We start from the raw sequence: 13,632 nt of genomic DNA on the forward strand, positions 1-13,632 counted from the left end.
ACAAAGTACAGTAACGTGTGCTAAAAGAGCAGGGTGTGAGTAATGGCAGTGGTGAAAAGTAATCCAACTGCCAATTTATTACAATTAAAGATGAGAAGTGTCAAATACATTTTAAAAAACTGCACACTATTTCTATGCTATACACCCACAGTGGGAAAATACATGTGTTTTGGTGTCACTGTAAGCTGCCTGCAAGACAAAGCAAGCATTTAACACAAGTCTGAAACTGAAGTACCATAGTGGGATTTAGGCATCATTAATGGTTTTATTCGGATGTGATTTTAAAGGCTCCTCAGTGGGAACAGACTAGCTATCAGCCATTTAAACCTCATGGCAACAAAATCAGGTGTGCTTAATAATAACAGTGATTGGGGATTTCACCAAGAAAAGGGTCAAGTGCCAAAAAATAAGCAAAGTGGGATGAGAAGCACTAACAGTAGCTGTGGTGGACAGTTTCTTTTAACACTTTGTTTGCTTCACTTCATTAAAAAGAAGTTATTTTCTTCTCTGTTATGACTTCGGTCTTCTCTGTGGCATGGGCTAAACTAAAGGATTAAGAAGAGCACAAACACAAGCAAGTCCAGCCCACAGTCCAGCTGTTCCACATATTTTTTACCCTGCTATAACATGGAGACGACGCTCTCTTAAGATCTGCATACAGACTTTGCACAGGGCCGACGCACAGCCATGCCCACCTCTTTTTTAGCTTCCTGTAGTTTCTGTGCACTGTCATCATCATTTATGCCTGCGCTTTACTGTGTTGGGCTCTTAAAGAACAGCAGATTTTTCTTTTAAAATGTATTTTGAAAAATAATGGGAATGGGAGGAAAGGCCTCTGGATGATATTGTTGTCTATTTATGTTCTGACACATGCCATCAACTCAGACACATCACACATGAGCACCGGATTAAATATAGGCCTGCAGTGTTTCTGGCATGTTTGATCATGTTTGACCTGCTGACACTGAAACACCACCTTACATTCACACTTTAAATTTGAGCTGCCAGTGACGGCGCAACTCACAGTTCTCGTCTTGCCGCTGTTGTGATTTTCATCCCCACAGCTGCACAGAAACAAACACCAGCCACCAGCCTCCCTCTTTCTTCACTCCCTCCAACTTTTTCTTCCATTCACCTCCCCCTTGTACACTAAGCCAAATACTCCGCATCCACCCACCCCATAGGCTGCCTCTCTCCACTGCAGCTGCCAAGAATAAGACAGGCTGATGTGGGGGCCCCATGGGGGAGGCCCAGCGCTGGTGAAATAGTGCTTCTCCAGCCTGAGCTGAATTCAGCCACTTGGCTCTGTTTATTTAATATTCAGTCAGCTGTGGGGAGTGGGGTTAGCCACAGCTTATAAAACTCAGTCAGCATGACCAAGATATAACCCCCTCCCCATCATTATTCAACAACTACACATGCACGCATGCACATACTTACACATAACACACGCATGAGCACACACCCTGTACCGTTACACTTTCTCCTACAGGTTATATCATCCAAGGTATGACTACACCAATGAAGTCTCTCTTAGTTTTATGCATGAAGCAGCTTTTATGCAATAATAATACAAATGATACCTTTTAATTTTATAGTGCTCTTTAAAATAAAGTTGAGAGGCAAATTTAATCAGAGAAACAGCTCAAGATTTTGTGAGTCATCACAGCAATCACCTTTAGTTTAAATTTCATCTAAAAGTTCTCCGTGTCCAATGTGATGAGTAGAAACAAGGAGGGCAAAAGTTACATGCAAGCTTTTCATTTTGTCCTTATGTAAACTATAATAACTTTCCTTCCTACACATCAAAGGTGAACTCAAGCATGTAATGAGCTTAACTTTTTGAGTGGTATTAAGACGATTTAAACAAAGCAGGAAACAAGAGAGAACGGCTCATGCACTCCAAAAAGTGAGTTCAGACGATCGTGAAGCGATCGAATGTGGATTTGAGCATGAGAGAGGCGGGGGGTGGGACCTTCATAATTCTCACAGCAGTCAATATTCACCCTACCCTGCTGGGGGCAATACCAGCATGCTTCATCTATGCATCGACTGGAAGGCTCCATGGCAACTCCCGGGGTCAGGGGTCACACAGAAAGGTTGCTTTTATCCGCTAATGAGGTCGGTACCTGGGGCTCCACGTCTCCCCGCTTCTGTCTCTCTGCCTCTCCTCTGTGTAGTGAAAGGCGGGGGGTTCGGCAGTTATGAATGCCTACCAAGTGACACCAATGCCATCTTCACTCATCTTCGTCCTGACCTCTGAGGCGTGCACTTTGAGCCTGGTATGGGGCAGGAGGGGCTACTTGTATTAGGTACTGCCCCATAGGGAAGATAACAAACGGCTCCAAAATTGCTGTCCCCCAGTCTGGCTCCTCATTGTGAAATAAGTGTTCACATGCAAATTGACAATCGCCCCACAAGCCCTGTGGACGGTCCTGCCCCGTACCTTCACTTTAGTTTGATTGATTGCCTTTACACCAACATGGTTTGTGTAGGTAGGTGCTTAGTGTTAAAGTGCCCCGTGATTGATGTTATGTTGTTTTGTGTCTTACACACTAATCGGCTGTGGCGAAAGAGTAGTACCGAAAAGTCAAACAAACCATACGATTAACATTTGTCTTTTTAATGATTTACTGAAAGCACCGAGTCGACATGTTGTCTGACTTATAAACTGCTTAAAACAAAGAAGTGTTGAATGAGACACGAAGCTTCCTATTGGACAAGCTGCTAATGCCCCAGGAAAACACACTTCCACTACCTTCACTATATCACACAAGGCTCATTGGCCCATGTGCCCCTTCAATGGGGCAAACAGGCACCCTCACAGCCTCTGTCCCTCTTCCACACCCCCTTACTCTCACACACACGCCCCCTGTCATGTTCACAGGACTGAGAAAGGAGTCCATTAACTCTGATTTAGTGGCAGTGTCATGCGGTCCCCTTTTGTAAGGTGGTGACATTCGGTGAATAGGAATCAGAATTTCCCCACCACCACCACCACCCCTCCCTTCCTCCAACTTTTCTCCTCCTGGCTCCATGCGCAGGGTATGCGGAGGAGTTTGTGTGGCTCTGGTGGGAGTGTGAGGGGTTCAGCGTTGCAACTTTCGGGGGGTGGGGACATGGATTGAGAGGGTTTTGCTGCCACATGTCTCTGAGTGGCGGCCTCTTTGTGCCTGGGCCAGCCTGTTTGTTTAGCCTTTCCTCGGAGAGCTGCCTCACACATTGGTGCCTCGTACGGATGAAAAAAGAGACAGGTTCAAACTTTGAGAGGAAAGGAGTTGTTGTGTTGCGTTTGTTTTAAATAAACCCAGCTTCTAATATTCCTGTCAGTTATGGCACACCATGGACGTCTTTTAGCTGTACCACCTAAAAGACGCCCATCAAATAAGACACTGAGAAAGGAAGTCTTATAAAAAAAAGAAAATCCAGAAAATCCAGAAAATAGGACTTAACTTATCTTGTAAAAATCAAAGTTAAAGAACAAAATACTGTCTACATTATAATATAGAGTTATTCGTTAAACATAGGAGCTCGTGATAACTGACAAAAAAGCAAAAGAAAAGAAAATCTGGACATCAGAACTGCATCATCTGGCCTCATAACCTTTCCAAAGAAATGTTATTTCTTGGGGAGGATTGTTGAGAAATCAAACCATCAGTTTCTTTGGCAACAGAGATAAAACAAAATGATTAAAGACAGGTGATGTAGTGCATGCTGGAAGTTTTTTCAGTGTCATTAAAAAAAATAAAAAGATTTATTATGTAATATTTAATGCTGCAGACAGCAACATCTGGAATAATCCTATAACTTTGTGAGATTTTTACCTCACAAATAACCCTTGGTCAGATCTTTTCTTTCAAATGCAGAAAACCTTTTTTGTTTTAAATTTTTTACGCAACTAAAACCTTACAGTCATACTTATTCAGATGATGCTCAAGTGGTATAAGTACATGCAATTTAATGTGAAATAATGAAAACGTTATTGAAAGGCCTCACATCTGTTACTAACTGGTATCAAAAGCTGGTGGTGTGCACTGCCCCCGTAAAGTCCCTTCCCTTTCTGACTCTCCGCTCCCTGCAGCCAGTGGTGTCATCCGTGTCAGCACTGCAGGTGAGCTACATTTAAAAAAAAACAAGAGGCCAGAGAGGTCAGCCTTCATTATTCTACCCTGCTCGCTTGGGAAAACAAAATAAGAAAATATTTACACAAACAGGAAGCTGTGCATTTCCTAATGATTGGAAACATGTTGAGCGTGACGTTTGTTCCCTCCCTCCCGGCTATTGGTGCCGCCCTCTCACTCAGCAGGCACATATACACCCCTTCATGCACATATATAGGCTACAAGTCCACTGAACTGGATGGTATGTAGTATGAGAACAGGCTGGCATTATACTGGCACGAAAGATTTGAGAAAGATTTTAGGAGTTAAGCTTTCTTTGACATTAAACTCCGGATGGTGGAATGTTTCAACCCAAACTAAGAGCCCATTAATGCTGTTGAGTTTAGGCTTCCCTCCAGCCATGTTAGATCAGCCATAATAAGTTGTGAGTTTATGGACCTTTGCTCCCCAAATGTCTACCATGTTGCTAATTGCGTACATCTGTGGCTCTTGTTTTGATGTTTTGTCACAATGTGCAGCTGTCCATTCTATTTCCAACAAACTCTGATTAAAAGTGGCACGGCCCTCCTGTTATCTGTGTTCAGCCCTAATAAGAGCCATGCAACAGCTTTTGTGTTTTAGAACAAACTCTGAAATTCAATTTAGAAGCTCATTTTTTAGTCAAAATAAGAAAGAAAAATACGCCTCAAACCACCAATGATTCATTTTATTGACTGTAACATACCTAAGAGTTATTTGCCAAGATTATTGTTTGTTCATAGTTGCCATAACTAAACAGTACTTGAAAAGGAAACACATCTTTTTGAAATTGCCTAGTATCTTGTATATATAAAATATTTAATTTGCTGATGTCACAGATGTGTCAAATTAGAGAAATCAAAATACACAGAATATATGGACTATAATTCTGATTTCCAGCTTCATATTTTTATTCTTGGATATTATTAAAGTAGCTTTGATAGAGTCACAGTTAAAATAATCCTTATTTCTTATTTATACTCTGCCATGGTGCAGCTCCACAGCCTGTACACTCTCTAAAACAAGGCCACGATCACTTCAGGCCTACTTCTTATGGCCGTATCAGGGATACTTTTATTCATTATTGAGTCCTAAAACCTGAAAGCAACTGTTTCTGTCCAGTTTCTAACATAGAACCTATCTAAAAAGAATGAAATGATATACCGGATTTAAAAATGTTTATGATGTCAAGTCAGATTAAAAATTAAAATTTAATCTAATCACATACTAAGATGATTGATGCATTCATGTGTTCAAAAAAAAATGACTTAAGAACTGCTTGTTTGCACACACGTTATGTATGATATGTTACAGAGTGATGTCACGGCTGCACTCTTCAGATGTAGGTCTACATAAATTACCAAGGATGTCACTGCCGTTATTATAAAAGCTTAACAAGACCCCAACCAGACACACCCGCACACACACAACCATTTTAAATCTTAATGGAAACTTAATGTGGATTTTAAACAGTTTAATTAACTGTGATCTTAAGAAAGTTTCTTGACAAGGTCTTGAGTTTGTTGATATCAGATAGCAGTTGCTTATACTACGGCATGGTGTCATCAGCAGGGGGATCAGCACAAATGCGTGCTATGTGTACGCCAGTGAAACCTGATCTTGAGTAATTGTCAGGATAAGGCGAGGGATTGACCTCTGCCATGAACCATATTTTCTGAAACAACACATACTTGAGCTGGCTTTGAAATAGCCTCTGCTACAGGACCAGAGTAGCCTCTGAGGAAGCCAGCCATCAACTTTTTAGTGTAACTAAACAAAGCCTGTGGTAATTTCATTCGCTCACTATTGCATTTTCAGCAAGCAGATATCTGATGCCATCTGCTCTCCCAGATGCCATCCCTCTGATGGCCTTGGCATCACACGGCAGCAATGTGAGGTATGAGTTTATCTGGACACAGCCAGGATGTGCCCCACTATTTTGTATTGAAGCTCTGTTTCTCACCCTTTTAATTTATTTATTAAATCACCTAATAAAACATCTTTTGACTGTTGGACCTCAAAGCAGATGTGGTCATTGTTATTGTAACCAAGCATCCAAGACAGTTATGTTCTGTGTTTCCATTACTGATTAGTGGAAAATGTTACAGACAAACTCATGAGGCATGTCATAAAGATTTATTTTTTAAATTCAAACTCTTGTGTCTTTGAAGTCCAAACAACCAGACACGCATCTCTCCTTCCACAGGCTTTACATCTCTCTACAACGAAGTTCACACACACACTGTGTTTGTATCTTGGTGTTGTGACAGCTCAAATCCTGCAGTGTTCAGTTCACATTCCTTTCATCCCAAATCCCCCAGGGGTCGGCCCCACCACTCCCAATCACAGTGTGAGAAAATCAGACAGATGCATGATCTGGCAGATGGTAGGAAAGTCCATGGTCAAAATGACATCTATGTCACACATGCTGTACAGAGTCCATGCAACAGGCGCTTAACTGCGGCCATGAATGAACAGGTTTCTATCACAAGGCCTGCACGTTTCAGCCTGAAACGTTAGGAATCTGGCTGAGAAAACCATCGCCTTTGGTGTAGCGTTGCAGAGTGACTGAATTTGGATCAAAGATCTTTTAAAAATGGTCTAGAGGGCCGCTCAGTTTTTAGTAACAAAAATACTTGCCATATTGGCCTCCTCTCCCATAGGTTTTTTTTTTTTAACCGGAAACCTTCAATAAAAATATACTTCTTAAATTCAAAGAGATGTACAGGATAAGACTTCAATACAACTTTCAAAATCACATTTCAAGCACAAAGAGAACAGCTGGTGACCTTATCCAGTGAATTAAAATAACAGAAAACACCTGAAATATTGGCCCAAATTCAAATTTTCAAAACTATTTTTGACTGACTTAAGTTTGTTTGAACAAATGCACCCAATACTTTTATTTTGTTGACAGCAGGGAAATGGTTCACACTGGGCTCAGTCAACCTGAGATCAGTGTACATGTCCACATCGTACCTGTTTATTCTCGAAGTAACTGATGAAAGTGTGCCCCCTAGTGTTTGAAATGTGCTTTACAGTGAAAATCTGTTCTTGCCTGCTCTTAAATCCAAGAGGTAGAAAAGATAAAGCAGCTAAGTTAAAGTACACATACAAGTCAAAGCAATGCAATGACAAAGAGCAATAAATAATAAAATTTTAGGCAACCAGCAAATGATCAACATTTGAATATTCCTTCCCTAGCTCACTACCACATCATCTGCGTTTAAATACGTTTTTAACAAATCATTTCTTCCTTCCAGATATGCGCAGACGTCGTCCGATTGTGGAAGAGAAATGTAGCGCCAACCTCTTGCGCAGTGAGAAAGTATTGTCTGTTTTTGTGGCTGTACCTGTATCCACCGAGGAAGCAGACGTAGAGGAAGAGGTGGAGTTACGGTGCTCCACAGACACTTTACTGTGGGCATGATAAGAAGTCTGTGGCGGTACCGAGTATAAATGTGGCCCGCCAGCATGAGTGAGGGGCCCGGCATGTTTTTCCTGATTTTGTTTTCCGAGTCCCTCCAGGTGGGCCTGGAAGGTAGAGATCTGTTGTTCCAGAGAGGTGAAATTCTCCTGCACCTTGTCAAACTGAACGAAGAGACATGTTTTTATTCCTGGTGCGTTTTTAAACCTTGTTAAAGCTGTTTGTCTCAAGTTTAGTGTACCTGCTCAATATTAGACTGAAGCAAGAGCTCTGGCCAAACTGACTCACTGCTGCTGTTCACGCTGTTGCTCATGTGGGTGTGACTCCAGGTTAACTCCTGTGGAACAGGGCATTAGATTTCTGAGTGAATACAACAATAATAGAAATAACATATTCTTTTTGTCTTTCTTGAGGAGTTTACCTGCAGTAGTTGTGTGCTGCCCTTCAAATGAACCTGACAAGACTGAAGTTTGTTCCTGTAGTCACCCAAGACCGACAACAAATTCTACGGCAAACACACAATATCATGAACAACACTCAAAGGCAAGGGAAACAGCAATGTTAACAACAGCTGTTAAAATAAAAACTTCAAAGTGAAAATAAAAAAGTAAACTATACTACAGTTTGCTAACTGGTTTCCACATGTCTTTACCTGTGTGTCTCTCTGAGCAGAGGCCAGATCTCTGTGGCCTTGGGTCTCCTGTTTGAAGAGTGTGACCCCAGTATGCAGCTCCTCCAGCTGAGCCCAGAGGTCGTCTAAGCCCTGCAGCATGTTCTTCACACTGGCCTCAAAGTCCCCCTGCACCTGGACAAGAGTGCGCAGGGACACTCTCCTGTCAGACAGAAAAAGAGTGTCTCATAAATGCAACTAAACTATGGCTCCATGGAAGCAGATGGTTGGTACACTAGCAGCTCACCTCTGCTGCAGGTAGGTGTGGAGGAGTTTCAGTTTCTCTGTCACTACAGAGCTTTGGTCCACCTCATCCAGTCCCACCTCTGATCCCACATCAGTCACCTCCAGTGTGTGAGACACTGACTAACATGAAACAGAGAGGATTCACAGGCTGATTTTTAGTATTATGGGTTTGTTTTGTCAAGAACGATAGACAGGGGAGGCAGAAAGAGACAGAACATTAAATTCTTTTCTCATTCCACTCTACTTAATTCAGAGCAGGACTGACAGGAGCTCAGTGATGGCATGTGTTGCCTGCGGTTAGAATATCTATGTATTCCTGAGTAGAGGGTCTGATCTATATTACGAACAAAGACTTTACACTGCTCTAAATGCATAACGCAACTGAAAACACAGGAGATGAAAAGTATGGCTCGAGGCAAGTGTGTGTGTGTGTGTGTGTGTGTGTGTGTGTGTGTGTGTGTGTGTGTGTGTGTGTGTGTGTGTGTGTGTGTGTGTGTGTGTGTGAGAGAGAGAGCGAGAGAGAGAGAGTCATCAGGGTGGGGTGGGGTGAGGTGCATTTTTTTTCCTTAAGTTGGTTTTGTTTTACCTCCAGTCTGGAGAGAAGAGCCTGAATGTGGGGCACATTGGGGTCTGGCAGAGGTTCCTGCAGCACACACAGCAGCAGGCTGTCAGCCAGGGCAAGAATCAGATTAATATTCACACCTGGGTTTCTTGCCTGGTACATCCTGAAGAAAAGAGCAAAAAATTGTACACTACATGCAACACAATTTTTGGGTAATTTATTAGAAAACTGTTGCCAAAAAAAAAAAAAAAAACATTCATACCAACTGAAGACGATATAAGTGTGACAATAATAAAGCCTCACCGTAAACACTGGTCATTCCTGATTTCAGTCACAATCTCCTGTTCAGTCCCTGGAGGCTCTCCCTGGAATTGAGAAAAAGTCAGTGAATAAATATCACAAAAATAAAAACACAAACAAGTCCATGAGGCTGTGCTCACCTGGCTCTGTCCTGGCTGCAGGCAGCACTTCAGGGCATGGATGCAACCTCCCAGAGAAATCAACAGAAGGCACACAAAGAGTAGCCTCCAGCACACATCCACTATCAGTACAGAAGGGTGCGGCAGTGCCTCCACTTGGCAGACTGACCAAACTACAAAAACTGGAGTAAAGCCATACCAGGCTCCCAACGTGCCCACAATCTGGGACCACGGTGTGTGCTGGGACTGAGCAACAACTTGTGTTTGAGCTGAACTGTAGGTAAAGCAAACAAAACCAAGACAGTGTGAGATCAAGGTTACCTAATAATTAAAAACACTATTAAATGGTTGCTAAATGGGAAGGACAAGGGAAAGTTCTTTCAGGCCAGCACAAATTTTACGCAGACAAAAATTCCCTTTAATAAACATTAAAGTTTGATCATCGCTTGCCGCATAATGACTGGAATTTACAAAATCTTGTTTTTAAAACAGCACAAATAGTGATGGAACATTACAAATAATGGTATCCTTGAAATCCTCCAAATTCACAATAACAGACCAGCTGTATTTCCAGTTGTGTCAGAGAGGCTAACGCTTAAAATAGCAGTATACTAATTTATAATTACTTCAGATGTTTTGCCTTGTGTGTAATGGTAAGTTCTAAGACATGACCACCACAGAAGACTTTGGCTTTAAAACTTGCTGTAAAGCAATTACTACACTGACATATCCTTCCTTTAGCACCACACAATCAGTGTACTGAAGAACTCAAATCAAAGGCTAGTAGCTGAAAGATAGTGATCTTCCTACCTCTGCAGGTTTCGGCTCCTTTCTTCACGTTCTCCCTTCCCGACTTCCTTTACCCGCTCCATCCATTTACAGGCCCACACCCAGCTTACCCCATCTGCCTTTCCTGAAACCCCTTGCTTTTTGAGGTAGCTGACTGTTAAACAAGGCATAGGAGCAACACAGACACAGTCATTCTGGCTAAAAATAACAGCAGGTTGTGTAGATGTACTTGTGTTGAGAAAGTGATTAACACGTGAACAAGCATGATAAACTGGTTTAACTGGAAGAATTGTTTTAGTTGGGTAGTGCCATTTTCCTTTCCTTGCATTCCATCCATCTGGAATGTGCTTAACATACCGATCACCATTGTACAAAGGACAAGCCCAGTTCCACCTATTTACTCCAGGAGCAGGCAACAAGCCCTCCAAATGTCACGACTTTCTGTATGAATCACAAACTCAATGACCAGTTCCAATCTGTGCAACAAACAATCCAAGTTATTTTTGCAAGATTGAGCTTTACAAATGAAACAGAGCACATTTTCAATAAGTAATCCCCATGTATAAATCAGATTAGTAAGCACTGTCTGTTTAAGTTGTAATAATCAATGAATATGAGTTTAAGTGTGTTTCTGCTCTCTTAGGTCATGCTGCCATCTAGCAGCTGTGACAGGAATAAACTTCAAACAAGATCAATTCAACCTGAAGAGGCACCAAAATAAGGCACCAATGGTTTCACGATTAGAGATTTTTAAGAAAAAATGAAAAAGATCAAACAAAATCAACTAACAAGTAATGATAGTATGGCAAGGGCCTGAGCCTTAAAAAATAGAAAGAACACTGACAGTTTTTGCTTTTTTCTGTCACAGATTATCTCAAATAATAATTAAAATTAGCAACCAAGCAATCACCAGTCTCCTGAAATTAGCTGTCAACTGATGTCGATCGTTTTAAGTTGATTTTAAGTGCCTGTACATGCATGTATACAAATCCTTTCAAAGTAATAGAATGAGATTATCACATTTGTTATGATTAAGATGAAGGGTTAGGATATTATTATTATTTTAGTATATTATGGTGTTATTTTCTTAATGAATCTCTTATTTTAACACCTAAAAACCTAATAGTCAGTTTGCAGAATTTAAAACAAAAGCAAAACCATCCCATCTCATCAATAGCATTAAATAATTCATTTGACAAGGCTGCTTTTATGGAGCATTCTGTATCTGTCTAAAAATGAGTCTAAATGAATCATTTTAATTATTAGTATTCTATAATACATGTCAGTTTAAAAATATAAAGTGAACAGATTTTTATTCTTAAAAAAAAACAAAATAAAACTTTTTAAAATAATCTTTCTATTCATCTTTATTAGTAACCAGGAAAACAGAGAGGGAGGAAAAAGTAAAAAATACTGAATCTACTGACTCGTGTCACAGCTCCCAGTAGTTTAAAAAGATTAAGGTCTTCCCAAAATGGATGTTTTTTTTTTCAACTTATTTCCTTGTACATATCTAACCATTGCTATCAAAAATAATTCTGATATTAATACAAAATTAATTTTGTATTAATATATGATATTAATATGATGTCTGATTTTTGATGTCTTAAAGTAAGTATGTTGCTGCCGTCATAGGCAACTCTCGCATTTCAGTTCATTTTATTAGATATTTAAGGTTGAAACAATTAGTAGTTGAAATATTAAGAAATAAGAAATAAATAGTAATTCATGTTTTGTTGATTAATTTATATGTTTAGATGTGTTATTTGTGCTAATTGTGCAATTAGGAACCTTTTCTATAGTTTCGTCTGTTGTTGCTAAGAGGGCTTTTTTTTGGCTGTCACACAGAAAGATAAATAAAAGAGTGCCTTCTTTGGACCTCCCCATGACGTAAAGATGAAAGTTTTATTCCCTTTGAGTGACTGAGTTACTTGTAACGCCGTTATTCCCATCACTGATAGCCACAAGGAGCAGTACCCTCCATGGAGAAGGAGACTAGAGGCCAAGATCAAGGTAGCACGGAGGGAAGTTAGACAACTATCAGAGTTGCAGAAAGGTGCAATGAAAAAGGTGCCTAAGAAGTACGGCAAGTTGGCCACACCTGAGGCCTTGGATACTACCAGGAAATAATTTAAGCCTTGGCCCAGCCCATAACCGTAATACTGAGTGGCAAGTGGATCTAAGTGTAGAGTGTATAAGATGTCTACTGAAGACATTACTTTTAGACCATGCATTTGATTAATGCCTTTTTATAACATCAAAAAATCTGTTTTGATTATATCACCTTTTTCAGCAGAGAGTCTTGTTCATACATCAGTTTGATCTCCTCCTCCAGCTGCAGCTCTTCCTCCAGCTCATTCAGCCCTGCTCCTTCACTCACTCCACTTGTTTTATGGTTTCAGTTAAAGAACACAGAGTGGGAGATGTCTCCTATTCTCTGTCCTAGCTGTTTAACTTCAAGTAGAGGAAAAGGTTTGACATATTTCATGAGCACTAAATGTTAGAGAAGCCTCTGAAAACAAACACGGTTACTTCCCAAGCAAAAACCTCTGCTTATGCGCACAGTCCCTAAATCGCAACAAATAAGACATAATAAGACAAGTGGCTGCAAAGTGACACCAGAGGCTAGGAGAAGAGCAAGCATAAAGTGACATGTTGTGTGTGCACACTTTCTCTTGGTACCACTCTTCATATGCCAGTGTGATAAAGTCCTGAATGCAGCCTGCATCTGTCCATCAAGTTCCATCTGAGCTTTAAATAAAATACACGCAGCTTTTCCTTGGATTTTCAGAGTTGTTCAGTTCATACAGGAACTTCAGCAGTCGGGGTTAACATGTTGCCGTTTTGCTCCTCCATCTCAACCATTGAGACTAGTCAGAATTTATTCTGAGGGGAAAAAAAAGAGAAACAAAAGGACATTTTAAAGTTGTTGTTTTTTGTTGCTATTGTTTACATTTAAGCTAAAAAAAAAAAAAAAAAGAATACAAATACAAAGGATTATAATACATGTAGAGTTGCATACACATAACAGCATTCTGTTGCAACATAAGCAGTTTATAATTAAAGTAACACACACACCTTGAAAAACTAAACAACCACAACATAAACTCACTTTGTTTTTGTAGAGAAGGTGATCAGGCTTTTTCTTCTGTTTTTACAGATTTTTATTTTATTTTTATTTTTTTGACAGTGTGCGGGAAGGAAAATTGGATTTGGTAAGGGGGGGGGGGGTTTGGCTCGTTTGAGGGCCAGGATGTGTGGTAGCCGTTTTAATGTTGCCTTCTGTTAATGCTTTTCTTTCAGATTTTTTTTCCCCCATTTCAAGGTGGACCCTTGATTTTTACGGAGGGTGTTACAATCCTTGATTGGCTGGCATGGGA

At 40.5% G+C, this 13,632-nt stretch overlaps 1 protein-coding gene across 2 annotated transcripts; it reads right to left on the reverse strand.

Moving 5' to 3' along the window:
* Positions 1–6,128: 6,128 nt before the first annotated feature.
* Positions 6,129–10,428, reverse strand: LOC147315030 (uncharacterized). Of its 2 annotated transcripts, XM_086262233.1 has the most exons (9): positions 10,274–10,428; positions 9,485–9,737; positions 9,348–9,409; positions 9,069–9,207; positions 8,484–8,602; positions 8,219–8,399; positions 7,988–8,071; positions 7,808–7,903; positions 6,129–7,730 (listed from the first exon to the last, which is right to left on the reverse strand). In XM_086262233.1, exons 1-9 carry the CDS (start codon positions 10,420–10,422, stop codon positions 7,386–7,388), a joined length of 1,428 nt encoding a protein of 475 aa, XP_086118359.1. In that variant the 5' UTR covers positions 10,423–10,428; the 3' UTR covers positions 6,129–7,385. The 2 variants fall into 2 exon arrangements, with proteins under 2 accessions (XP_086118359.1, XP_086118358.1); XM_086262232.1 differs by having other exon boundaries at positions 9,348–9,737.
* Between the last annotated feature and the right edge of the window lie 3,204 nt (positions 10,429–13,632).

This window comes from Aulonocara sp. 'chitande type north' Nkhata Bay, linkage group LG14, assembly GCF_057382095.1.
Source record: "Aulonocara sp. 'chitande type north' Nkhata Bay isolate Kocher_YH1m ecotype deep benthic linkage group LG14, A_spYH_male_GT1.1, whole genome shotgun sequence".
Classification (NCBI taxonomy): domain Eukaryota; kingdom Metazoa; phylum Chordata; class Actinopteri; order Cichliformes; family Cichlidae; genus Aulonocara; species Aulonocara sp. 'chitande type north' Nkhata Bay.

Bases quoted from the DNA above. Each gene is read 5' to 3' on its own strand.
- LOC147315030 (XM_086262232.1), bottom strand. From the start codon at position 10,422: ATGCCTTGTTTAACAGTCAGCTACCTCAAAAAGCAAGGGGTTTCAGGA. The intron at 8,400-8,483 runs GTGAGCTGCTAG...TCTGTCTGACAG, and splicing joins CACACCTACCTGCAGCAGAG to GAGAGTGTCCCTGCGCACTC. The intron at 7,904-7,987 runs GTAAACTCCTCA...CCTGTTCCACAG, and splicing joins GCAGCACACAACTACTGCAG to GAGTTAACCTGGAGTCACAC.